This window comes from Ammospiza nelsoni, chromosome 23 (assembly GCF_027579445.1).
Source record: "Ammospiza nelsoni isolate bAmmNel1 chromosome 23, bAmmNel1.pri, whole genome shotgun sequence".
NCBI classification, from domain to species: Eukaryota; Metazoa; Chordata; class Aves; order Passeriformes; family Passerellidae; genus Ammospiza; species Ammospiza nelsoni.
This window is the reverse complement of record NC_080655.1, coordinates 1,672,869-1,697,506: the sequence shown is the minus strand read 5'-3', so window position 1 is coordinate 1,697,506 and position 24,638 is coordinate 1,672,869. Positions and strand designations below refer to the sequence as shown.

At 59.0% G+C, this 24,638-nt stretch overlaps 1 protein-coding gene across 1 annotated transcript in view; it reads left to right on the top strand.

Moving 5' to 3' along the window:
* The window catches only part of SCUBE3 (signal peptide, CUB domain and EGF like domain containing 3), a 28,972-nt gene extending 4,793 nt beyond the window's left edge, over positions 1-24,179 (top strand). Inside the window, exons 2-23 of the mRNA XM_059487918.1 lie at positions 3,705-3,827; positions 4,745-4,870; positions 7,766-7,900; positions 8,844-8,969; positions 9,970-10,086; positions 13,062-13,109; positions 15,897-16,013; positions 17,044-17,166; positions 18,421-18,537; positions 19,496-19,618; positions 19,808-19,942; positions 20,210-20,299; positions 20,385-20,501; positions 20,571-20,732; positions 20,964-21,167; positions 21,251-21,412; positions 21,681-21,848; positions 21,936-22,097; positions 22,802-22,999; positions 23,424-23,576; positions 23,746-23,825; positions 23,957-24,179. Coding sequence (XP_059343901.1) covers positions 3,705-3,827; positions 4,745-4,870; positions 7,766-7,900; positions 8,844-8,969; positions 9,970-10,086; positions 13,062-13,109; positions 15,897-16,013; positions 17,044-17,166; positions 18,421-18,537; positions 19,496-19,618; positions 19,808-19,942; positions 20,210-20,299; positions 20,385-20,501; positions 20,571-20,732; positions 20,964-21,167; positions 21,251-21,412; positions 21,681-21,848; positions 21,936-22,097; positions 22,802-22,999; positions 23,424-23,576; positions 23,746-23,825; positions 23,957-24,106 — 2,936 coding nt within the window. The 3' untranslated portion in view covers positions 24,107-24,179. The remainder of the gene's footprint in view (positions 1-3,704; positions 3,828-4,744; positions 4,871-7,765; positions 7,901-8,843; positions 8,970-9,969; positions 10,087-13,061; positions 13,110-15,896; positions 16,014-17,043; positions 17,167-18,420; positions 18,538-19,495; positions 19,619-19,807; positions 19,943-20,209; positions 20,300-20,384; positions 20,502-20,570; positions 20,733-20,963; positions 21,168-21,250; positions 21,413-21,680; positions 21,849-21,935; positions 22,098-22,801; positions 23,000-23,423; positions 23,577-23,745; positions 23,826-23,956) is intronic.
* The last annotated feature ends 459 nt before the right edge of the window (positions 24,180-24,638 follow it).

Sequence of the window (24,638 nt, the reverse complement as noted above, 5' to 3'; positions counted from 1 at the left end):
CTTTTGGCACGCCCGAAATGGCAGTGGCGTTGAAGCCGTCTGCCTGCGCCGCCTTTGAAATGGAGAATAAAGCTGCAGCTGGAGCGGAACGGGGCCCAACAGCCAGCGCTGGAAAATCCCACCCACAACGGAATAAAAACCGCGGCCCGAGGCGCGGGGCGAGCGCCGCAACCTCCTGCCCTTGGCGCAGCCCGGGCTGGCAGTGCCAGGGATGCTGTGCCCTCCGAGGAGCCCTGCCCGGCCCCAGCGAGATGGGGCTGCGGCCCCCAGCCACGCTCAGCATCTCCATCCCAACCAAATTCCCGCCCGGGTGCAGAATTCCCCGTGCCGGGGCTTTGGGGCATGGTGTGCCCATCTGCAGTGCCCGGTTTGGGCTCATTCAGGCGGTTTAGGGTGAAAATCATGCCAAAATTTTGGTTGTTTGTGGAAGGGAGAAATGGAGGAGGTGTAGAGGTACAGGTTTGGCAAACTCTCCAAAAAACCCACCTGGATTTGGGACCTTGAATGGAGCAGCTGCTCTGGAGCAGGGGGACAAGCAGGGCACACCCCAGCAAGGAACTGCTGAGATCAAATAGGGACAGGAGCATCTGTAAGGATTTTTTTATTTAAAAAAAATTTTTTTTAATCTTCACTTGTCTTGGAGATGAACCCTCTCACATGGTGGCAGCAGCTCAGAGCACCTGCACCAGTGAGGCCACAGGCAGCTTTTTGGATGGAGAAAATTCTCCTGCAGGAAAAACGGGCTGGCCTGAGAGAAAACCTTCCCTTTCATGGGAAAATGCTGCTTGCGTTGACAAAAATGCTAAAAACTGAGTTTTTCAGAAGGTTTTGCTTTAATTCACTACATCATTTCTGAGGGATACTGAGGAGCCAAAATTTCAGCATTCTAAAATTGGGATCTTTGCCAATCCCGGGATGGCTCCTGGAGTGCCCAGGAGGGTATTTATTCACTCTTCCCACAAACACACTTTTTTGGTTTTTTCTTTTTTTTCTTTTTTTTTTTTAGAATCCTGTAACCTTTCAGAATGACTCTAGCTTTGGAAAAATTGCAGTGGAAAACTGATAATGTTTTCTTTTGTACTTTTGCTACTGTGTAATCTTTCCAAAGTTAGACAACTTTTGAAGTTACAGAATAAGAAAAAAGATAGGAAAAAAAGGATGCTCTACATGTGTGAGTGGGAGAGGGCCAGAGGTGCATTCGGTGCCTCATGCCTGTTGTTCCTGGTCCTGAGTTTGAGAGTGCAGAAGGAAAAATAAATAGGAAATAAAATTCCCCCAAAAGTGAGATTCCTGGCAAAAGGCTGGGAAAGTTTCAATGATGTGATTTATGCCTGGTGGATGCTTCATGTTCTGAGTGTTTTTAGGGGAAGGAGATGGGGGTTGATGGATGGTCTGAACTGTTTGGGTGCTGGTTCCCACCCAGGGTGTGCCAGGCTGGGTGCCCGGGGTGCCAGACCTGACAACTCTCACCCTGGCACCACGACTCAAAGCATCACAATTGATTTATAACTTTGGGGGAACACCTGAAGGGGAACTCCCAACCATGCAGGACCAGGATCTGCAGATTCAGGAGACCTTTGGGTCAGCATCAGCTTTGCTGCTGCTGGGTTCTCATGCCCACATCGCCCTGCTCCAGTGCCAAACCTCCCGACACCCCTCTGGGAGCCCAGGGAGGGATGCAGGAGCCTGAGGCGAAGCCACTGGGATGCTGAACAGCCCGCAAAGGGACAAGTGGCTCTTGGGTGCCCTGGCACAGGCAGGGGTTGATGCTGGGTGCTGGCACGGTGGCACCATGCCCAGTGCCATGGCTGCTGTAGGTGCCAGCCTGGAGCAGGGCCCTGGTCCCTGTGAAATCCCTGCATCGTCCCCACCGTGGTGGCTCAGCCTGCAGCCGGTGATTAATGGCCCAAGGGAGGCCGTGGTGGCCGCGGGCCATGGCTAATGTCAAATAACAAATATGAATGCGGGCTGTAAATATTTATACAATGCGCAGGCACGTGCCGCCTCCCGATGCGGAGACAAAGCTCCGCTCCTCCCGGCCGGCCGGGTGAGTCACATCCCCGGAGTCAGGCACATCCCCGGAGTCAGGCACATCCCTGGAGTCAGTCTCATCTCCCAGAGCCACATCTCATCTCCTGGAGTCAGGCACATCTCCCAGAGCCAGGCACATCTCCGGAGTCAGGCACATCCCCGGAGTCAGGCACATCTCCCAGGGTTACATCTCATCTCCCAGAGTCAGTCATATCCCTGGAGTCAGGCACATCCCCAGAGTCAGGCGCATCCCTGGAGTCAGGCACATCCCCAGAGTCAGTCTCATCTCCCAGAGCCACATCTCATCTCCTGGAGTCAGGCACATCCCCAGAGTCAGGCACATCCCCGGAGTCAGTCACATCTCCTGGAGTCAGGCACATCCCTGGAGTCAGTCACATCTCCTGGAGTCAGTCACATCCCCGGAGTCAGTCACATCCCTGGAGTCAGGCACATCCCTGGAGTCAGGCGCATCCCTGGAGTCAGTCACATCTCCTGGAGTCAGGCACATCCCCGGAGTCAGTCACATCCCCGGAGTCAGTCTCATCTCCTGGAGTCAGGCACATCCCTGGAGTCAGGCACATCCCTGGAGTCACATCTCATCTCCCGGCACCGCGCTGGGGCTGCGGGGATCCCAGCCTGCCCTGCCGCCGCCTGCAGCAATGGTTTGGGGCTCTGGGGAGCTCCTGGAGAACTTCTGTTCTTGGGGCTGCTGATAACAGTCCTTTAAAGGCAGCCGAGAGCTTTGAAGCCTCTCGCTACTCCTGATGGGGGGACAGGGGAGCTGGAGGGACTCTCAGGTCCCCCTTCCCCAGTGAGAAGCTTCCTAGAGGTGGAGGCAAATCCTTCCAGGAGCAGAGCTGGTGCTCCCCACGTGGAGCCGGAGCCTGGGCTGCTCTGGGAGCCCCACCTGCCCCTCAGCACCTGATCTGCAGGCACTGGCAGCCATGGAGGGGATGTGCCCGCTTCAGGGCACTGAGAGCCAGCTCAACAGCCTTTTGCTCACAAACCTCCACTCCTTGTGCTTGAGGCTTCTCCACTTCCCAAACACCATTAAAACCTCCACTCCCACAGCCTCCTGTCTCAGCAAACCCTTGGGCATTGCTGCCTGAGGCCATTGCCAGCCCGTGGAGCTCTGGACGTGCTGTCCTGGGTACCACAGCACTGCATCCCAGAGAGGGGGTTGAGGGGCAGAGGGGGATGGGGACGATGCAAATTTTGTCCATGTCCCCATGGAAGCCTTGATGTTTTTCCCAGTTCTCCCTCCTGCTTCTCACTCCTGGCTCCCAGGTTTATTTAGTGTGGTCCCTGCTAATTCGTGCACATTCCTTGGCACCTAAGAATAGAAAGTGATGACGATTATTTGGGTGCCTGGTTGGCTCAGGAAACAGCTAATTGGAGACAGAGACTTTTACCTCTGCCTGGGCTGGCTCCAGCCTGGACTGGGAGTGCTGGAGCAGCATTTCCTATCATCAGGCACATGAAAAGGACCAGGGAGTCTCAGGGTGACGTGTCCGAGAGGAGACACAGGTTGTGCTGTTTGGGAGGGGACCCAGTGATTCACCATGACCAGAGCCCATCCTCAGGGCTGCTTGGGGAGCCAGGCTGCTGGGATCCATCACCTGGGGTGGTGGTCCTGGGCTCTCCCCTTTGCTCCCTCACCTGTTCTCTTGCAGATGTTGATGAGTGCGTGGAGGGCACCGACAACTGCCACATCGATGCCATCTGCCAGAACACCCCCAAGTCCTACAAGTGCATCTGCAAGTCCGGCTACACCGGGGATGGGAAGCACTGCAAAGGTAGGGACACAGCACTGGCAGGGCCAGAGTCCTGCTGAGTGACAGCCCCAGCGGGTCAGAGGCCACCAGTGGCTCATCAACCCATGCAAAAAAGGCACTTGTTCACCCTGGCCCATTTCAAACCTTTTATTCCCTTTTTCTGCCCCAAACTCCTGGCCTGTTGACAGTGCGTGGGGACAGAGAGGACTCTGAGTGTCCTTGCTGGTGATGGTGGCAGCCATTGCCCTGATATGGTTGGGGCTGCCCATGAAGGATCACATGGAGTTTGTTTTAAACAAAGCTGGGCTTATTTTCCTGCAGGATTTCTGACCCTGAGGCTGCAGAGCTGTGTTAGCAGCTAAAACACAAACTTAAAACTAAGACACAGAGATATAGATGGTGTACAAATCAATTTAGATGTAGATATAGGTGTAAATCTAGATGTTGACATAGGTATAGACATATATCTATATATAAAAACAACTGAGTAGGGAATGGAAAGAAAATGGGGTCCTTGGGGCAGCAGCAGCAGGAAAGCAGGATTGGGGCAGGGGAAAATTCCCAGCTGGGAGCAGGTTCAGGGTCAGGATGGGCCGAGTACAAATAGCAGAGGGATTAAAGCGCTCCAGGCACTGCAGGGCTCTGGCAGCACTCTGGGAAATCCCAGGAGGTTCCCAGCACGCCGCACCAGGCTCAAGCTGTGGGACACTGGGCTGGCTGGGGCTCCAGCATCCACGCTGGGGAGAATGGGGATGGTTCTGTAGACTCTGGAGGGATGCTGCAGGTGATAATGGAGCTGAGGACCTGCTGGCAGAGAGAGCAGAACACCCCGGGGCACGTTACCAGCTGGGTGGCAAAGATGCTGGAGAAGGGGAGCAGCACCCAGGGTGGGCAGCACCCAGGGCAGTCCTGCAGCTCTCCCACCCTTCTCCCTGCAGATGTTGACGAGTGTGAGCGGGAGGACAACGCAGGCTGCGTGCACGAGTGCGTCAACATCCCCGGCAACTACCGCTGCACCTGCTACGACGGCTTCCGCCTGGCACACGACGGCCACAACTGCCTGGGTGAGGGATGGCGGTGCCTGCAGCTCCTCAGCTGCTCCAGCACCTTGGGGCTGACCTGCTGGCTTTCCTTGCTAGGCACTTCCCAGCACTCAGCACACCCAGATTGTGCCGTAGAGCCATGGAATGTGGTGGCACTCCCGGGGCACACCTGTGCTGGGGACAGGATCGCTCCCTGTTACATCACGGTGGTGCCAGGGGAGGATGCTCCATGCTGGCAGGAAAAGTCACTCTGTGGGTCCATCTGGGAGGCTTGGGGAGAGGCAGAGTGCTGTAGAGCCATGGAACTGTGGTGGCACTCACAGGGCACACAGGATTGCTCCCCGTTACATCGGGGTGAGCATCCTCCCTTGGCATCCATGCTGGGAGAAAAACTCACTCTGCGGGTGCATCTGGGAGAGTTGTGTTTGGAGTTGCTGGGGTGAGGCACAGGCTCCCCACAGCCTCATCCTGCTGCAGCCAGCAGCCGGGCCAGCGGCTCTGTGCCGCTGCCGAGGGCAGCACCAGCTCACCCGGGCCCTGCCGCTCGCTCCGCTCGTGCTCGGGGTCAGCCCTGCACCTGCCAAAATAGATGAGTTAATAGCAAATACGGTGGGGATGGGAACCAGCGGAGGGACTGGGTAAATAATCCCCGGGCCAAGACAAACCCGGCATCTGCCTACGGAGCGGCCGCGCATCCTCCCCGCCGCTTCCCACCGCCCCGAGCTCCATCCGGCCGCGGCCGGGCCAAAGCTCCCGGCAGAGCCCCGGGGCCCACCGGGCTGCCCGCGCCCGGCCCCGCTTCCTCCCGCGGTGCGGGCTCCGGGGCTCCGGGGCTCCGGGCACCGCCTCCCCGCTGCCGGCTGCTCACGCTATTTTCCAATTAGTGTCTGCAGAGGGGTCATTAATGAGCTCATCACTGGGGGGAGGAGGAGGGGGAAGGGATTATGGACACATACGCTTTGCATTAAGCGCCATCACCGGGATCTTTGCAGCCTCCTCGGGGACGGGGGAGATTTACACAGCTGGGAGGAGGCGCGGGCGGGCGGCTGGCTCTGCCTTCCTCTCCCGGGGGAGGATGAGCCCGGGAAGAAGAAAGGAAAGCTGGACGTCATGTGTTTACAGAGTTGGGTGGGAGGGGATGGGGATGGCTGGGGAGCAGCCGGCCGGGCGGGGATCTGGGGGGAGCGTGCTGGCTCCCACCTTGAGCCCTTCCTTAGCTCATCCCAGCATCTCCTCTCTGACCCCGACCGGCTTTGCCCAACCTGCCTGCATCCCCTTTTAGTCAAAAGAAAGAGAAGCAGAGCAAAGCAGTGTGTTGTGCCCAGGCTTTGCCAGTGCCATGGGCAGGAGCTGAGCTGGAGAGGGGTCAGGGTATGTGCCCACCAGAGTCCACAGGCCCCTCCATTGCCCATCCTGGGCGACCTTTTGAACCAGGACAGGAATTCAAGCCCCCGTCCTGACACAGGCCCTGCTGGCTCCTGCCCATCTCTGTTGCCTTTAATAAAACAGGTATTAGGGAAGTGGAGTCTCATTTCAGCCATCGGGTTTGAACGGCTGCCTCCTCATTTTTGAGCAGAGCTGGAAGGAGGAGTTGCAAGACATTAAGCCCTTGTTCTAAGCAGGGGGATTTGAGGAGGGTTATTGGCATCGGCAGGCCATAGCTTGGCTGGGATGAGCACTGGGGGAAGCCATGAGCTCCCCGCCATGCAGAGGATGTCCCTGTATGCCTGGCTGCAGCCCAGGTGTCGGCCCTCGCTGCCCTGTGGGTCAGGGGGTGTTTTCAACCCCTCCTTTCCAAGGCAGCAACTTTGTGGGGTGCTCCTGGGCTCTGCTGCCCCTTCCAGCTAGAGCTGCAGCCCTGCTTTGGTAATTCTGAGTGAACCCTCGGGGCTTGCCCGGGGCTGGGGCACAGTGTGAGGCACCCGCACTGCTCAGGCATCCATCTGTCCATCTGTTTAGCCCAACAGCAGGGGGTTTGGGTGTGCTGTGCTGTTTGGGGAGGGGGCTTTGCTGGCAGCCCCCGGTGCGTGCCGTGGGCTCAGCCATGGTTCCAGTGGGCTCAGCTTTCCCCTCAGCCCTGGCTGTGCCACGCTCGGGTTCACAGGAGGTTTTCTTTGGCACGGGGCCCCTCGCTCCCAGCCCGACACCATCACCCAGCCCCGCGGGCAGAGGGGGCAAGGGGTGGCCACGGCAAGATTTATCTTTGCCAAGCCTGGCATCCCGGTTGGTCTGGCACCTCAGGGCACTGGTGAGTTCAGCTTGCACCACTGTCCCCAGAAAGCCTCTGGAGAGAGCAATGGGCAGTTACTGTTCATTAAATGCAGGTTTTGCAGGAGCAGCCCGGGGCAAGGGCATTGCTGCTGCCACGGGGCCACGTCCCAGCCCCTCGCAGCCTCGGCTTGTTAAACCAAACCAGGTGTGAGGGCAGAGCAGGGGATGTGAGTCTCCTTACAAGTAATTATCCCTGCTCTGGGCTAAGGTTTCCCAGCTCCTCCTAATGAAGTGCAGGCATCCCCAGCTGGCAGCAGGCTCTGAGGGGCTGGGAGCAGGGGCTGGCTGCAGCCAGAATCCTGGAGGAGCATCCTGGGTGCTCTGGGATTTCTGGGACAAGGGAAACCCCTTTCTCTGTGGTCTGGTGTTCCCTTTGGTAAAATGAGGCCACCACTCAGGGAAGCTGTAAGATCCCTGCAGCCACTCCTGCTGTGCTTTGCCTTCATCCCCCGCCCTGTCCAGCTGGGGGGAAGCAGGAGCTGCCCAGCAGATCTGTGCCACCCTGTGCCCATGCCCTTGGTGTGCCAGGGAGCTATGCCACCCGGTGCCCATGCCCTTGGTGAGCCAGGGAGCTGTGCCACCCGGTGCCCATGCCCTTGGTGAGCCAGGGAGCTGTGCTCACCCCCTGCCCCCTTCCCTCTGCAGACCTGGACGAGTGCTCGGAGGGCAACGGCGGCTGCCAGCAGACCTGTGTCAACATGATGGGCAGCTACGAGTGCTTCTGCAGGGAGGGCTTCTTCCTCAGTGACAACCAGCACACCTGCATCCAGCGCCCTGAAGGTCAGTGCTCAGCCCTGCCACGCCCTGGGCCACCCTCCACCCCTGCCTTGATCAGGCAGGTCTGTCCTCTGTCACCTCTGGCCACTCCTGCCTGGGTTTAGGTGCTGCTGCTGGGTTCTTGGTGTGGCAGATTTGAAAGTGAATCTGTGGTAGGAATGTTGGGAGAGGTGATAAATGTCCTGCAGCAAAACCCTCACAGGTCCCTTGTCCAGGCACAGCAATACTGAGCTGGGGACATTAATCCCATGCCCAGAGGAATTTGCTGATAAATAGAAGGACCTGGAAATCGTCACACCACCTTGGGACACATCTTCCCCTGCCAGTTCTTGCACAGCACCGAGCCCTTCCTCTCAGTATTAACTCTAAATTGTTGCCATCTGGAGCAACCTCTTAGCCAAAATAGGAGGAAATGAGAGATTTTTGCGTCTCTGCTGATTTTTATCTCTGCTGCTTGGCAAAGCCAGCTGAGTGTTTTTGCTTTCCTCCTTCCCCCTTCCCAGCTGTGTTGGTCACTCCCCAGGAATCCCACCCTGCCCAGGACAGCTGAGCAGCTGCAGTGGCATCTCCTGTGTCCCCATCCCCTGTGTGTGCAGGAGGATGAGCTGGCTGCTCCTTCCTGCTGGTGCCACACTGGTGGGCCCTGCTGGGCACAGGGGTGCAGGTGCTGGGTCTGGAGCTCCGTGGGGTTTAAAGCCACCGAGAGATGTGGGAGCAGGGTCTCACCCAAGGTGGGAGGGAATCAAAGGCTGAAGGCTTCCAGGTGGTTTTGTCCACCTTCCCAAGCAGCTCTGTGCCAGGAGCTGGCCAGGGTTATCCTGTCCCCACAAGGTTTCCCCTCATTGCCATCAACTCCCTATCCCATCCCACCTCACATGTCCCCCTGCCACTGCTGCCCAGTGCCAGCAGCTTTTGGAGCATTTCTCTGCCTCCTTTTCTCTTTTAGAAGGCATGAACTGCATGAACAAGAACCATGGCTGTGCCCACATCTGCCGGGAGACCCCCAAAGGGGGCATCGCCTGCGAGTGCCGCCCCGGCTTCGAGCTCACCAAGAACCAGCGGGACTGCAAACGTAAGGAGCACCCCAGGGCTGGGGGTTCACCCTCCCAGGGACCCCCCAACCCTGTGCCCATGGCACACACACCTCCTGCCCCTGCAGCAAAGCCCTGACCCCTGGTAGCTGTTGGTTCATTGAGCCTGAGGCTCAGCACGCTCAGCTCTGCCTCTGTTGCCCTTACAGACAATGCTTCTGGCAGCCCCCTTTTCTCTGGGATGTTGTGTCCTTACACGACCAGGCTGAAAGGGCAGTTCAGGGGGGTCCCAGAGGCTCAGCATCCCCTGTTCTTGTCCCAGTGTTTCACTTTCCAAAGGGGAGGTGAACAAGGAGAGCGCAGTTGGCATGTGAGGAGCGCAGGAATCCTCTCCCTGGGGCTTGTGGTGCTCTCAGCCTGTCTGATCTCCTGCCAGCATCCCACTGGCAGTGCCAGGGTTATTAAATAGATATGTGTGTGTTTATGCAATTATTTTTATTTTGTTTCTCATTTGCTGCGTGCGGCAAATGTGTAAAATCTCTGATGAAATGAAGGCTTAATCCTAAACGAAATGAACAGCACACCTTGCCCCCTGGGGAGGGCTGGCAGGGGTTCCCAAAAGCTCCTGTGTCATTCCAAAGCTCAGGAAAGTTCCATCCCTCCCCTGCAGCACTGGATTCAGGGTCAGGGTCCACCAGACCACCAGTCCCCTCTGCTTGGACTCCACTAGTGGCATTTAGCAGGTATGCAGAGGGAAGATATAAGAAACCACATAACAGCCTGGATGTGCCTAAATCCCACAGGGAAAGTGAAGGGCTTTAGGAATTATCTGTGAGGGAAGGAGGGAGGAAGGAAGGGAAGGAGGGAGGGGAGTCTCTGAGGATATGGATGAGGTGTTTCCAAGCCAGCTTTATGTGCTACATGTGGATGGTAGGCAGGGAAGAGGAGCTGGGGCTGTGATGACAAGGAAGAGGATCGGGGGCCGTGGTGACAAGGAAGAGGATCGTGGGCCGTGGTGACACTGGTGCTTTGCTCCCACAGTGACCTGCAACTACGGCAACGGGGGCTGCCAGCACACCTGTGATGACACCGACCAGGGCCCCAAGTGCGGCTGCCACGTCAAATTCCTGCTGCACTCGGACGGGGTGACGTGCATAGGTAGGTCAGGGCATCACCCACACAGGGGTTGGGCTGTGGGGTGGCTCCTCTTCCTCCCTGGGGGATTTGTCCTTGGCCTGGTGAAGGTTTTCCCCAGGCATTGGGCGTTTTCCTTTTGCTGAGACCGGGGATGCTCAGCTCTGTGTGTGAGGGATGCTGCAGCACCTGGGATGTGTGTGCACAGCCACAGGGAGCAGAAGTGATCTTGGTGGTGCTTGAGGGGACACCTGGGGGCACATAGCTGTGCTTCTGTGCTGCTGAAGAGAGAGCAGTGAGGGTGTCCTCGTGCTGGGAATTGTTGCTGTCGCTGTCCCTGGCAGCTTCTGAGCAGGCATGTGGAGGGGGCAGGTTTGCCCATGGCAATCTGTTCCAACTTGGTGTTGTGGGGCCTTGGCTCAGGAGCAATTGTCTTGCAAAAAAAAAAAAAATATACAAAACCAAAACCCCAACAACCTGACAACTCAACCACCCCCAGAATTGTCCTTTTCCTGTGTGTGTTTTCAAATTGTAAAACATCAAGCAGAGATAGAAGTTTTACTGGTTTCATATGCTTGTGCTGTTTAACAGCTGCTTTGATTTAAAAAATGTTATATTTGGGGAGTGATTAAGTCCACAATTGCTTGAGACATTTGAGTTCTTACTGCAAAATGAAAAAGAAAAAGGAACTGGAAGCAAGAGAGGTTTTGGCTGCCCGTGTCCCTGCTGTGCCCGAACAGAAAACCCTTCGTGCTTTCCGCAGACGGCTCCGTCCTCGGGGCACAGGATCCCCCCTGAGCCCCTGGCTCTCCCTGCCAGCTCCAGGGGTGTTTGGGGCTGAGCCCCCAGCAAAGCCCTGCTCCCCATCAGCTCGCTGCTGCTTTAATGTCACCGCTGTCCCCCAGGGTGGGTCCCAACCCCTCCTGGCTGCTGGCAGCGCTCACAGCCCCTGGTCCCCGCCGTCCTCGTGTTTGTCCCCACAGCCACTGCGTCCTGTCCCCACTCTGAGGAGCCTCCCGGGGGTTGTTGCTGTGCCTGGGTGGGGAGCTCAGGACCCTGGGGGTGCCCGCTGGGGGGTTCCCCCTGGATGAGGGGCTCTGTGTGCGGCGTCTGGCTCGGGCATGTCTGGGACCAAGGGTGCCCCTGGACCTGCTGGGTGTGGGGGTGAGAGAGAGCAGCTCTCCAAAGCACCTCGTGGTTTGGGGGATGCATCAGAGCAGTCTGTTTGCTGGGGAAGGGTGGTCTCTGCGCTCAGACCCTGGGTGCTACAGGCGTGAGGGTGGGATTTGGGGGTTTCCAAAATCACCCATCCTCTCGTCCTTGGCCAAAGTGTCCCTCTTTGTCCCTGTGCTGGGGAGGCATCTCCCACCACAGCCAGCATCCCTGTGAGCTCTCCCCTTGTCCACCTTTCCAGGGGAGATCAAACACTGCACTAGAGGATTTTAGGAGCAGCACCAGCCCAAAGCCCACCAGCACCCCACGCCTGTCTCATGCCTTTGGGCTCTGCAGTCCCCTCTCACAGGAAGGGGCCTGCCCAGCTCCTGCACTGCCTGGGGCATTCCTGATCCCCAGCCCCACCGTGGGAACACCAAGGGCTTGTGCTCCTCCAGCTGCCCTGCAGGGATGCCCTGCCAGCAGATTTACAGCCGAGGTACCTGCTCGGATATTTATACCCACCCATTCTCGTTTTATGGCTGGGGCACAGCAAACAGCCCTCCCCTATCCACGCTGCCCCCCTTCACCGCCCCTTCCCCATTTCCTCCAGAATATTTCATCATTTCAAGGGGAATAAAGTTTCCAGCGAGGGGAAACGCAAAGTCGTTCCCCGGGCCACGGGCTTTGAAATTGAACGCGGTGTGTTTGATGGGCTGCCGGGACAGGCCCCTGGTCCAGGTTCCCTTCAGATCACACCACGAGGCAGGAAGCACGATCAGCCCCTCTGAGTGACAGTTTCATTAGGCCACGGCCGGTGTTTTTCATTTTTCTGCTTTTTATTGCTGCTTTTAAAAATGCAGATAATGAGGAACATGCCTCTAAGCACAGGGGCCATCACTAATGGCTCCCAACATGTCTGCAGGCACGAGGGGGAGGGGGAGCCGGGAGGGGAAGCCAATGACCTTAAATATTTATATTTATGCTCCAAAAGCAGCCTTTAAAAAACAAAAAAAAGGAATTAAAAAAGCTCATAAAGCAGCCCTCCAGCAGCCAAGGGTGCAGTGCCCGCGGGGAGATGCAAAAACAGCTGTCACAGTTGATGCAGATTTTGGCTTTCCAGGAAGATTTATTAGCCAGGGCATCACTGCCGCTCCCTCCCACCCATATTTGGGGTGCAGCAGGGCTATTGCTGGCCCCCTGCTTGTGGTGGAGTGGGAAGGGGTGGAAAGGGAAGAAATACAGTTAGATGGGGAAGGAAACTAAACCCAGCTGAGGTTTTATGGCTGATTTCCTGACCCACACCGAGGCAGCTTGCAGTGCTCCCCAGTTTGGGGGGCTGGCAGTGCTGGGAGCTCTGGGGTGCTCTGACCCACAGGGGAGGCTGAGAGGCTCAAACACAGCCAAGGTTTGGGCTCACTGCTGGCTTGGCTGCTGAATCCGCAGGGTGCAAGTGACACAGGGGGATGTGGTTGCCTTCCCAATGCCCGTGTGTCTGCGTGCTCTGCTCGGGGATGACCTCGGGCTGGTTCTGGTTCTGGTTGTGGTTCTGGTTCTGTTCCCGGCCAGGACCCGGCTCCCCACACTAACAGGCTGCACTAACGCTGCTCACAACGCGCTTCTCCCGCTCGCATGGGGCTCCAACCAGCCCAGCACAGCTGGAGGGGGTTTGGAGAGCCTGAGGGACCTCGAATGCTTGGGAGGTGGGAGAGAAGAAGCCCAAAGGGAAACAGGGACAGTTTCCACCAGGCTGGAAATGCAGCAGAGTTGAACCCATTGATGTGTGACACCAACCGAGTTCCCTGCTGGACACTGTTTCTAAATCACTTTTTTATAATGTTAAACAGGGGAGAGACACTTCCAGCAACACGTTATCCTTGAGACGTTTTCTAATGGTAAATATTTTTGTTCTCTCTATCTCTACCAAGGGGTCTAACCGTGGACGGTCTCTCCTCTGGAGACCATGGCGGGGCTGGGGGCTGAGCTGCTGCCTGACCGCATGTCTCACTAACCCTGCCCCGCTGCTGCTGCTTCCAAACCCCAGTGCCAGGCCAGCCCAGGGCTGGGGGACAGGGCAGGGACCCCTCCCCTGCTGTGCTTGCATGAGACGGGGCTCTCACGCTGCTTTGGTGGATCCAGCCTGTTCCAGGGTGACAATCTGCTGTGCTGTGGCTGTGGCAGGGTTACCCCACACCCAGGAGGAGCTGCCTGGTGGGGAGGGGGATGCTTGTGCCCATCTCTGTGCTGTGCGCTCCCAGTTACCCCTTCCTAGAGCCCACCCACTCGAGGATGGTCCCCTGTGGGACCTCCAGGGTGTCCCAGGGCTTGGCCTCGCCATGCACAGTGGCTCTCAGCCCAGAGAGATGCAATGGCAGGGCTGCAATGGCCATTTGCAGGGCTGGGCACCTCCCCAGGGATTTCTTTGCATCCCCGTGGGGTCTCCAAGCCCTTCACAAAGGTAAGGTGATGCCTCTGATCTGCCACCCAGGAAACTGAGGCAGAAGGTGCAGCAACTTGTTTGTGGTGGGGAATCTTGTTCTTGGATGTGCTGGGTGCAGGAAAACTCCTGGCACACCCAGCACAGGGAGCGCAGACTGCAGCTTTTGGGGGGCTCTGCAGAGCCTTTCACACAGGGGTGGGTGAAGGGGGGACCCCAGATCTGCGTCATCACCACGCTCCAGCCAGCCCAGCTGTAATGCGCCCTATTATCATGGAATTATCCCCTCTGGCTCGTGGGCTCACATCCTGCTGAGATTGTCACTTCTCAGAAGGTGGAGGTGAGGCCAGAGTGTCACCAGCATTGAGGTGCTGAGCGGGGCAAGGGGTGCCATGGCACAGCAGTGAGGCAGAGCTGGGCTGTAAGGAGGGTGGAAAAGAGTCTGAGTGTGTGTTTGTATGTGTGTGTGTGTGTGGAGCTTTGTCCTGTCCCTGCCTGAGCGATGGAGGCCTCACCAAAGCCCTGGGTGGCTGGTGAGTCACCCTGGGCTGCCAGCTCCGCCGAACAATTGCTGCTCCCCGGGGCAATCCAGAGCCCAGCCCTGTGCCACCAACCTCCTGTGCCCCACAGGTACCCCAGCAGCCCCCTCCAAGCTTTCTGCCAACCCACAACAGGGTTTCCCCTTTCTTGTAGTGGTGCTCTGGCTGTGCTAACCGAGCTCACACCCAATGCCCACCCTGGGCACCCACCCTGGGATGGTGAGTGGGACCGGCTTTAACCTCAGGCGAAATTCCCAAAGGTGCAAAGCAGCCAGGAGGGGTTCACAGTGCTGGAGGAGGCTGTGAGCACAGTGGCTGTGCCCAGGGCACCACATTCTCTCTCTGGAGAGCCCCATCCTCCCTGCTGCAGCTGCTCCTCCAGCTCCATCCCGCTGGCAGCAGCACCTGAGCCAAACCAATCCCCTCATCTCAGCGCTGACCCTGTTAAATCGATCCTCCCCGGGCTGCCCCTGCATCAGCTGCTGGAACAAAGGCTGGCGTTGAACAAACGATTCCCTTTCAGAAAGTTTCCCTTCCCTTGGGCACGGTGTCCCCCGCCCCGTGTCCCTGTCCCCTGGCACGGCCGGGCAGCGCGAGGACCTGGCTGGAGGAACAATATCTGCAGAAATCCTTCCCCTGCCGTTAGGTTTTGTAATTGTGCTGGCGATTAATTTCATAAAATGGTCCCTTTTGTTCTCTTATTATGGGACATCATAAAAATAGCAGTGGCAAGACGAGCACAGAGCGATCCCAGCTCCCGGGCCCCGCGGCAAATGGTTGGATGGTTCAGTCATTCCTACCCCATGTGGTGCTTGCAAAGAGCAGGAGAACCTGGGATTTGCTCTTTCCAAGGAATTTCTTCAAGGCATTTTCATCTTGGGTTCCTTGAAGCCCAAATGCCTCATTTATCCAAGCAACCAGCCTTCTGAAAGGAGTATTTTATTATCCTTTGTGAACAACTTAATGCACTTCAAACCATTGTTCTGGTGGTTAGGGTTGAAATTGAGGATTGATCTCACAGGGAAGCTGTCAAGCTGAAAATGCTTCATTTAAATTAGTGTCCCTTCTAGTCCTACCAGCAACAGCTGACTTTGATAATACTGAAATAATTAGCTTTTTTTTTTTTTTCAATTGGATTTTTTTTTCCACTGATGCTGCCTGCCTCTGAGTGTGTGTTTTAATTACACGATGCGTCTCCCAAATTAGCCTGAGACACATCTCAGTGGCTGAGCAGTGGGTAACGGTCAGGGGCTGACAGCACAGGGTCACCCCTGGCTTTGTGGCTTGGTACCTTGGTGGCAGTGAGGGGGACAGGACCCCCCTGCCACCCCAGTGTGGCACTGGGGCTGTGCACCCACACCCTGGGAGCTGCAGCCTGGTAGGACCCGTGTCTGGCTGCTTTGGCACAAGCGCTGTGCCTTTGAATTCCCCAGTTTGGGAAATTGAGCTCCCCCTCTGTGGAGCTGCCCGAGGTGGCCCCCAGGAGGCCCTGCCTGTCTGTGGGGCACACCAGCCCCATGTGTTCAGCATTTCACGCCCCTGTGGCCTCGCTGGTGTTGTGTGAGAGCCAAGGGAGCTTTCCACGGGCTCTGAGGGAGCTTTGTACCCTCTGCCCCTCCCAGGCCGTGCCATGGGGGACATCTGGGTGCCTTTTGAGCCTTTTGAGGGGTCCCTCACCCCAGCCTTTGTGTCCCCTTGCCGTGCAGAGACGTGTGCTGTGAACAACGGGGGCTGTGACAGCAAGTGCCACGACGCGGCCACCGGCGTCCACTGCAGCTGCCCCATGGGCTTCATGCTCCAGCCTGACAGGAAGACCTGCAAAGGTAGGTGGGTGTGAGGGGGGCTGGGGGCTCGCTGCTCACCCCTGGGTGCCCCAGGTCCGCGTTGTGTCCTCAGTGCCCCCAGAAAAGGCTCAGATTTAGCTCAGCTCCACATGGCCCCCAGTGCTCACCGGCTTGGTGTTTGCATCCATGGGGTGGGGACAGGGATCACCCCCTGCATGGGGACTGGGATGCCTTGCTGCAGACACCATGCTTGGCCCCACGGCCCTGGGAAGCCTGTGGGGAGGAGGAAAAGGGGGTCAGGTCAAGTTTGAGGCAGCCCTTGTGGGGCTGGAGGGTCCTGTCCCATCTCACCACACCCCAGTGCCTGAGCTGCCCCAGGGGAAGGGCTGGGCGTGCAGGGAATGCAGACCTGCTCTGGGGGTGTGAGATGCACAGGTCCCTCCTGGGGCGCTGCCCAGCCAGGTCTGAGCACCAGGTCCCTGCTTTCCCTGCACCCCAAACTGTCCCCCCTCAGGGCTGGCCAGTGCCTGCATTGTGTCTTTCGGCAGCTCTCAGAACTTGACCCCAGCTGAAAGGAAAGCCTGTCCCACTGCTGGCTGCCTGTCTACCTGCTGACTGCTTCCAGAACCCCTTGTCCCTGGTATTTTATCAGAGCACCCACCCCTCTCCAGTTCTGCAGTTCCCAGCAATAACCCAGAGCCACGTCCCTGTGTCTGGGGTTTTATTAGGGCTGCAGGCAGGTTTACAGCTTGCTCCCTCACAGTCATAAAAAGAAACCCTCAGCCCCAGAGAGGCAGAGCTGCTGCCCCAGCACGGGGGGTGGAGGGACAGGGCAGGCTGCTGCCTCCTCCTGGTCCCCTTCCATCTCACACGTTGTTTGCTAACAGTAAATTTTGTGATTAATGGGAAACAAACCACACCAGCCACGTTCTCCTGCTGACCATCAGAGCCCAAAGGGCTCCCTCCATTGTCCCTCGTGGTGGGACAGCATCCAGAGGGGAGCCCTGGGCTCTCCTGGCCAAGCATCCCAGCCAGGGTGTGACCCTTGGGTGTCCCTTGTCCGCACCAGACATCGACGAGTGCCGGCTCAACAACGGCGGCTGTGACCACATCTGCAGGAACACCGTGGGCAGCTTCGAGTGCAGCTGCAAGAAGGGCTACAAGCTGCTCATAAACGAGAGGAACTGCCAAGGTGAGGGGCACTGAGTGCCCAGGGCCCTGCCCTGCCCCTCCCTGCACTCCCATGGCTGCAGCAGCAGTGCTGCTCCTTCCTCTGCCCTTCCTGTGGACTGCGTGCATCCTTCAGGGCATTAGTGCTTGGGATTCAGGCTCTGGTTTGGGGCTTAGCCCTTCAGTCTCAGAGCTGGGGGCTTGTGGGCTCTTGCAGAGCTAAAGCCAGCAATCAGGCAGCTGCCAGGGTTCCCAGTTCTGGGAGGGCAGGAATGGGGAGAAGATGCCTCCTGCTCGCTCCAGATGGAGCTGGCTGCTCCATGCGGCTTCTTCCACCTTTTTCTCCCTGTCCCAACATCTTTGTACTCATCTCCCACAAGCCCAGGAGGTCAGTGCTGCCCCCGCAGCCCATGGCCGAGGTCAGCACGGCAGGTGTGCCTGAGCCTGAGCGTTCCCTCCTGAAAACACAGGGCCGGGAAGGAAGGAGGGGCTGGCAGCTCCGGGGCTGCCACTGCTTTCATCTCCGTCCAGGCTCTGTGCTCGGGGAGTTTGACGTGAGCGCAGCAATTAACTTAATGAGGCCAATGAAATGATGCTCCAGCCCACCGGGCTGGGTTCACCTCCCAGCCAGGGCCTCCCTGCCCCAGCGAGGTGCCCGCGGGGCCGAGCAGGCATTGCTGGCACCGTCCCGGGGCAGGACCTGCCCGCGCAGCATTCCTGATCCCTCCCTGGCATCCTCCCTGTCCCTCCCTGGCATCCTCCCGGTCCCTCCCTGCCCCGCACGGGCAGCAGCCGGGGGCTCCTGCAGCCCTCCCGTGCCAGGGACAGGATTTTGGCCCTGTTTGGCCCGTTTGGGGTGCAGAGGGGCTGCCGGAGCTCATGGCAGGGGGATGCTGGCCCTGTTTGGCCCGTTTGGGGTGCAGAGGGGCTGCAGGAGCTCATGGCAGGGGGATGCTGGCCCTGTTTGGCCCGTTTGGGGCGCAGAGGGGCTGCAGGAGCTCGTGGCAGGGGGATGCTGGTGCCGTGGGTGAGGAGGAGCTTGGGGCAGAGAGGGAGCCCAGGGCTCTGGAGCACACTGGTGTTGGATATCCAGAGCATCCTGAATGCCCAGAATTGCACTGAATGCCCAGAGCAATCTGGTTCTGGACCCTTAGAGGGTACCAGGGCAGGGTCCCTCAGCATCACAGCTTGTTGGAGCAGGGAGGGGACAGTGCCGAGCCCGGGACGGCCCCTCTGCCGTGCCAGCTCTCACCTCCTCCCCTTGCCCTTCCTGCAGACATCGATGAGTGCTCCTTCGACCGCACCTGCGACCACCTGTGCATCAACACCCCCGGCAGCTTCCAGTGCCTCTGCCACAAGGGCTACACGCTCTATGGGCTCACCCACTGCGGAGGTAGGGCCAGCTGGACCCCGCTGGGGTCCCAGGGGTGGGACAGCCCCGGGTGCGGCTGCCATGGGACCCCTGGGGACCCTGCCCACCCCAGGGCCCGTGGGGACGATCGGTTCCACACCCCGGGCAGGGATGGGGCTCCCAGCCAGACTCGCTGGTGTCTGCAACTTCAAACAGAGCGACAGGAACAATTTGCGACTTGTCTGCAGCGGGAGAGAGGGAGGGAGAAATCCCCGGCGTTTTTGGCAGGGCGCTGTGACGGGGTGGGAAGTGGAACATCAAAAGGGTTTGATTTAAATTTCACAAGGCAGATCGCTCCCAAGGGCGGGGGCGGGCAGCGGGAGGTGGCTGGAACGCGCTCCGCAGGGGCTGCCGAGCGTGTTGTGGCAGCGGTGCCGGCGGCCCGGGGTGGGAGCCCGGGGGCTCCGGGGCTGGGGCAGCGACCCTCAGGATATTTCTGAGCTACACGGTCAGCGTGAGCCCCTGGCACTGTCCGAGGTGGCAAAGGGATTGATGGCTCCCACCAATGCCCCGAGTGAGGGCGAGCTGGGCAGGGAGGGCTCTGACAGGGACAGCTCCATCCCTGACCTGAAGCATCATTTCAGACCCTGCTGAAGAGAGGGGCCAGGGCTGAGCCTTTCGGGTTCCGTTTCTAAGCGCTTCCGTGTCGGGTCTGTCTGCTGTGCCACGAGGGGCTGGGGCTGGGCTCAGCCTGGATGGGCTGCACCTGACCCTGCCTGGCCCTTGGGGACACGGGAGCTGGGCTGTCCCTTATCCCCGTGGAGCTGGCACAGCTGGGGGAGCTGGCACTGCTGGAAGTGCCCTGAGGTGCAGAGGTGCCCCAGCTGGGCTTGGATTTATCCATCCAGAATCCCAGTCCTGAGAAAATGCAATGATTCAGTGTCAGAGCCGAGGGGTCCCCACTGCCCGTCAGCCACTGTCCCTCCCTCTGTCCCCACAGACATCGATGAGTGCAGCATCAACAGGGGTGGCTGCAAATTCGGCTGCATCAACACTCCTGGCAGCTACCAGTGTACCTGTCCTGCTGGCTGCAAGCTGCACTGGAACAAGAAGGACTGTGTGGGTATGTCAGGCCAGGAGCCAGCAGGGCCAGGGAGGAGCTGGGGGCTCTGGGATGCCAGGCTGGGGTCCCTGTGCCACACCCTGGCACCATCTCCTCCCTGGTGAATCCCCCATGAGCTGGAGGGCACTGGGGTCCCTCGTGGGTCTCTGAGCTGTGCCAGCCATGGGCATCCCTGATTGTCATCACCAGCTGGTGCTTGTCCCTTGGAGCTGGTGAAGTGCCTGCCGGGTTCGGTGCCACCACGGGCCACCCTCACCTGCAACAAGATGGGCAAGAAGGACAGCTGTGCCCTTTCCTGCACCTCCAAGGCCCGATTCCTGCCAGGTACTGGTACTAGTGCTACCACCAGCATGAGCAGGGGGTCCTCATTTCCCTGCATGGCCCAAACTGAGGGGAGAGGAGTGGCTGCACAGCCAGAGTGCAGGAGGGAGGGAGGGATGCTGTTGTTTAGGAGGGCTCATTGTTGGCTGCAGATCCACGGGCCAGGTCCCTGGTGCAGGATCCCTATGGCAGGGTGCTGGGCATCGTCCCCCCATGGCACAGCCTGCCTGCATCACCCTGGCAGAGCCAACTCCCCTTTCTCCCTCCCAGAGTCCGACAGCAGCTACACAGTGAGCTGTGGGACCCCCGTGCTGCGGCAGGGCCAGCACAGAGCCACCAACAGCAGCCAGCAGTGCCTCGGTAAGGGGGCTCCTGGGGTGCCCACGGCTGCCAGCAGCCTGGCTGGGCCGTGCCAGCTTGCCTGAGCACCCACCTGTTCTTTCAGAGACTGTGGCTGCCCCCGTCAAGCAGAAAGCCTCCTTCAAGATCAAGGATGCCAAGTGCCACCTGCACCCGCGGAGCAAGGGCAAGCAGGAGGAGGCTGGGAGGGCAGGGACACAAGGTGAGCTGTGAGGGTGGGGAGGTGCCCGTGCCCATCAGGGAGGGGGTGCTGACCTGTCCCCCCCTGCAGGTGGCTCGGCGCCGTGCTCTGACTGCCAGGTCACCTTCGTCAACCTCAAGTGCGACTCGTCCAAGAAGGGGAAGGGGCGCCGGGCTCGCAACTCCCCCAGCAAAGAGGTGACACGGATCACGCTGGAGTTTGAGGCAGAGATCAAGCCTGAGGAGATCACAGGTGGGCACAGCACTGGCCTGACACATCCTGGGTGGGAGCAGGGACATGATGCCATCCCCATGCAGCAAGGAGAGATAAACCAGTCCTCATCTTGCACTGGATTGGCACACGCTGGGCAGCACCTGCAGCTGAGCATTTGGGGGATGGTTTTAATGCTTCTGGGCTTCCCTCTGCACCCCTCCCTTCTTACTGCATCCCTCCTGCACCCCCATTCCCCTCTGCACCACCCAGCCAGCTGCAACCTGCACTGCCTGCGACAGCGAGTGGAGAAGAAGCTGAAGTCGGCCATCAAAGCGCTGAAGAAATCCATCAACCAGGAGCGGTTCCTGCTGCGCTTCTCGGGGATGGAGTACGAGGTGGCCCGGAAGCTGAGCGTGGCCCCGGAGCGGCAGGAGAGCTGCGGGCCGGGCCAGCAGCGCCTGGCCAGCAAGTGTGGTAAGGAGGAGCGAGGCGGGGTGACGAGGGGACCCGGCGGTGGCAGCGCCCGCAGCATCACCGACGTCCCCCCCGGCTCTCAGTCAGCTGCTCGCAGGGAACCTATTACCACGGGCAGACGGAGCAGTGCGTGCCCTGCCCGCCCGGCACCTACCAGGAGAGGGAGGGGCAGCTCTCCTGTGACCTGTGTCCCCGCGGCGACACCTTCGGACCCATCGGAGCCACCAACATCACCGGCTGCACCGGTAAGGGGGGCACAGCCGGGGCTCGGGGCACGCTCAGGGGGTGTCCAGGGCTGCAATTTCAGCCATTGGCCAGCAGGCAGGAGAGCCTTGAGCATCCCCAGGGCTCACAGGAGCTGCTGGTTTGGGTGTTTATTATTTAGAGGGCACCGCAGGAAGGGCAGCACTTCTCTGGGTGTACTGGTGGTGCCACAGCTGAGGGGGAAGACAATCTGGGTATGGGGCAGGGGAGCGTGTGGGGTGCCAGGGCCGAGCGATGCCTTGCCTGCAGGTCAGTGTCCCCCTGGGCAGCACTCTGCTGATGGCTTCAAGCCCTGCCAGCCGTGTCCCCGTGGCTCCTACCAGCCCGAGGTGGGACGGGCGCTGTGCTTCCCCTGCGGCGGGGGCCTGACCACGCGCCACGAGGGAGCCCTGTCCTTCCAGGACTGCGACACCAAAGGTAGGGCAGGGCCGGTCCCCAGCACGGGCGCGCCCAGCACGGCCGTGCCAGCCGCTGACACGGCCCCTGTGCTCCCTGACCCCCCAGTGCAGTGCTCCCCTGGGCACTACTACAACACGAGCGTGCACCGCTGCATCCGCTGCGCCGTGGGCACCTACCAGCCCGATTTCCGGCAGAACTACTGCATCTCCTGCCCCGGCAACACCACCACCGACTTCGACGGCTCCACCTCCGTGTCCCAGTGCAAAAGTAGGCGAGCTGGGGTCAGCAGAAGTGGGGGGGGGGGGGGGGGGCAGGTGTGGGGTCCTCCTTCAAAAGTATTTTAAAATCCTGTAGAGTTTGGAGTCATTTCAGGCAGGCATGGGGGGTTCTGCCCGACCGTGTCATCAGCTGATTAGTGGGAAGGATATGATTCTGACTCCTTCTCAGCCAGTGAATAGGACAAATAGGTTGTTGGCGATGATTAGGATGGGGATAGCGATTAGGAAGAATAGTAGATAGGTGAAAAATTTTGTAGTGTAGGGGTCTGAGGCTACATGTCATGTTGCAAATTGTAGGATAGATCATGATACAAATAGTGCAATGGGGAAGAAGGTAAAGGAGTAGAAGTCTATTTTTAGGCTGATGGGGATTTTGAAGTTTATAATGAACTTTCATTCCCAGAAGGAGGTGATGCTTTGTGTTCTGGAGTGGATATAGATTGCTATTGGGATCAGGCTGATTAGGAAGGAAGTTTTGACTGTGTTTGTAATTGTGCTGGGAGTGTTTTTGAGGTTGCTGGATAGAAGAAGAAATAGGATGGGGGTGGAGAGTGTTGCTAGGGTTAAGAGTATGAATGTGTTTAGGACTAGAGAGAGGTCCACACTGCCCTTCTTGCCCAGCAAACCCCCCCCAGTGGGACACTCCTCCCCAGTGCCCTGGTTCCCAGCTGGACTGGTGTCCCTGCCTTGCAGACCGGCAGTGTGGAGGGGAGCTGGGGGAGTACACGGGCTACATCGAGTCCCCCAACTACCCGGGGAATTACCCCGCCAACATCGAGTGCACCTGGAACATCAACCCCCCGCCCAAGCGCAAGATCCTCATCGTGGTGCCCGAGATCTTCCTCCCCTCCGAGGATGAGTGCGGCGACGTCTTGGTCATGCGGAAAAACTGTAGGTAACCGAGCAGGCCGTGGTGCTCAGGGGAGGAGCTGGGCGGGAAAAGGCTCGGGTCTGGCAGAGAGGGACAAAGGTGCATCCCCGGGCAGCAGGAGGGGAGTTTTGGGGACAGGGTGAGTGGGGAGATGAGCATCACCCTGCCATCTGGGGGTCTTGCTGGATCTCAGGGGGATGTGCGTGGGCTGGGCTGCACACCTGGGCCTCAGCCTCCATTTTGGGGGTTAAAAGCCCTATCTGGTGCTTTCCAGAGCAAGGAAGGAATAACAATCCCTGGTATGTAACATGAGGGTTAGTGGGGACTCAGCCTTGCCCAGACTGGACAATTCCCATCCCTGATGCCACCCTTGACCCAGTAAGGCTGGGGGTAGCTCTGCTGATGGGCAAGCAGCATCCTGTGTCCCCTTGCTGTTCCCTGCAGCCTCCCCATCCTCCATCACCACCTACGAGACCTGCCAGACCTACGAGCGACCCATCGCCTTCACCGCCCGCTCCCGCAAGCTCTGGATCAACTTCAAAACCAGCGAAGCCAACAGTGCCCGGGGCTTCCAGATCCCCTACGTCACCTACGATGGTGAGCACAGGGAGGTGCCATCCCAGCACCCTGGTGCTTCTCCCCCCACAGTTTGGGACCCAGGTCACCTGCAGTTCACACCTCCAGTGCGTTTGGGAGGAGTGGACTGAAGGATGGAGGCCAGAGGTTTGGGGACAAGTGGCAGCTCATGCCCTGTGTGTTTTGGCAGAGGATTATGAGCAGCTGGTGGAGGACATCGTGCGGGATGGAAGGCTCTATGCCTCTGAGAACCACCAGGAGATCCTCAAGGTGAGCCCCCAAGTCTGTAACCCCCCAGGGCATCCTTCCTTTTGGGGATGCCTCCTGCTCTCCTTGCCCTTGGGGCTTCAGGGGAGCATGGAGGTGATGCTGAACCTCCCTCTGGCTCGGCTTCCCTGCAGGACAAGAAGCTCATCAAAGCTTTCTTCGACGTGCTGGCGCACCCCCAGAACTACTTCAAGTACACAGAGAAGCACAAGGAGATGCTGCCCCGCTCCTTCATCAAACTCCTGCGCTCCAAAGTCTCCAGCTTCCTCCGGCCTTACAAATAGCCCCGCAGCCAAGGAAACCCTCTTCTCCCTTCCTTCTCCTCTCTGATTTTTCCTCCCTCCGCCTGGCTCCGGCAGGATCGCCTCTGCTCGCCCCGCAGACATCTCCCCACGATCTCCCCGCCGCTCCCTGCAGACCGGGGTGAAGCCGCTCCCCTCTTCCGAAGCAGAAGATTTTAGGAAACTGCAGTAGTGGTCCCGTGTGCTTCTCCCTTTGGTTTCCTTCACGCCAGGTCTGTCCCCGTTCCCTGGTGCCAGCAGCAGCCCGGGACAGTGAGGGGGGTCCCTGTCCCTGCAGCCCCCGAGGAGCGCAGGAGGCAACGCCGCAGCTTTTGGCGCCGCTCTGGGGGAAAAGGACCGACGAAGCCGACTGGATGGAAAAGGAAACGCAAAGAAGCGGTGGGAAAGGCCACCAGCGCGGCACCGTGGTGGCTCCGGCCCGCTGGAGAGCCGCGCTGGTGCTGCGAGGGAAGCGCAGCCAAGCCACGTTCCCGGAGAACAATGTCTGGCTGCACGGGAGAAAACAGGGAGCAAA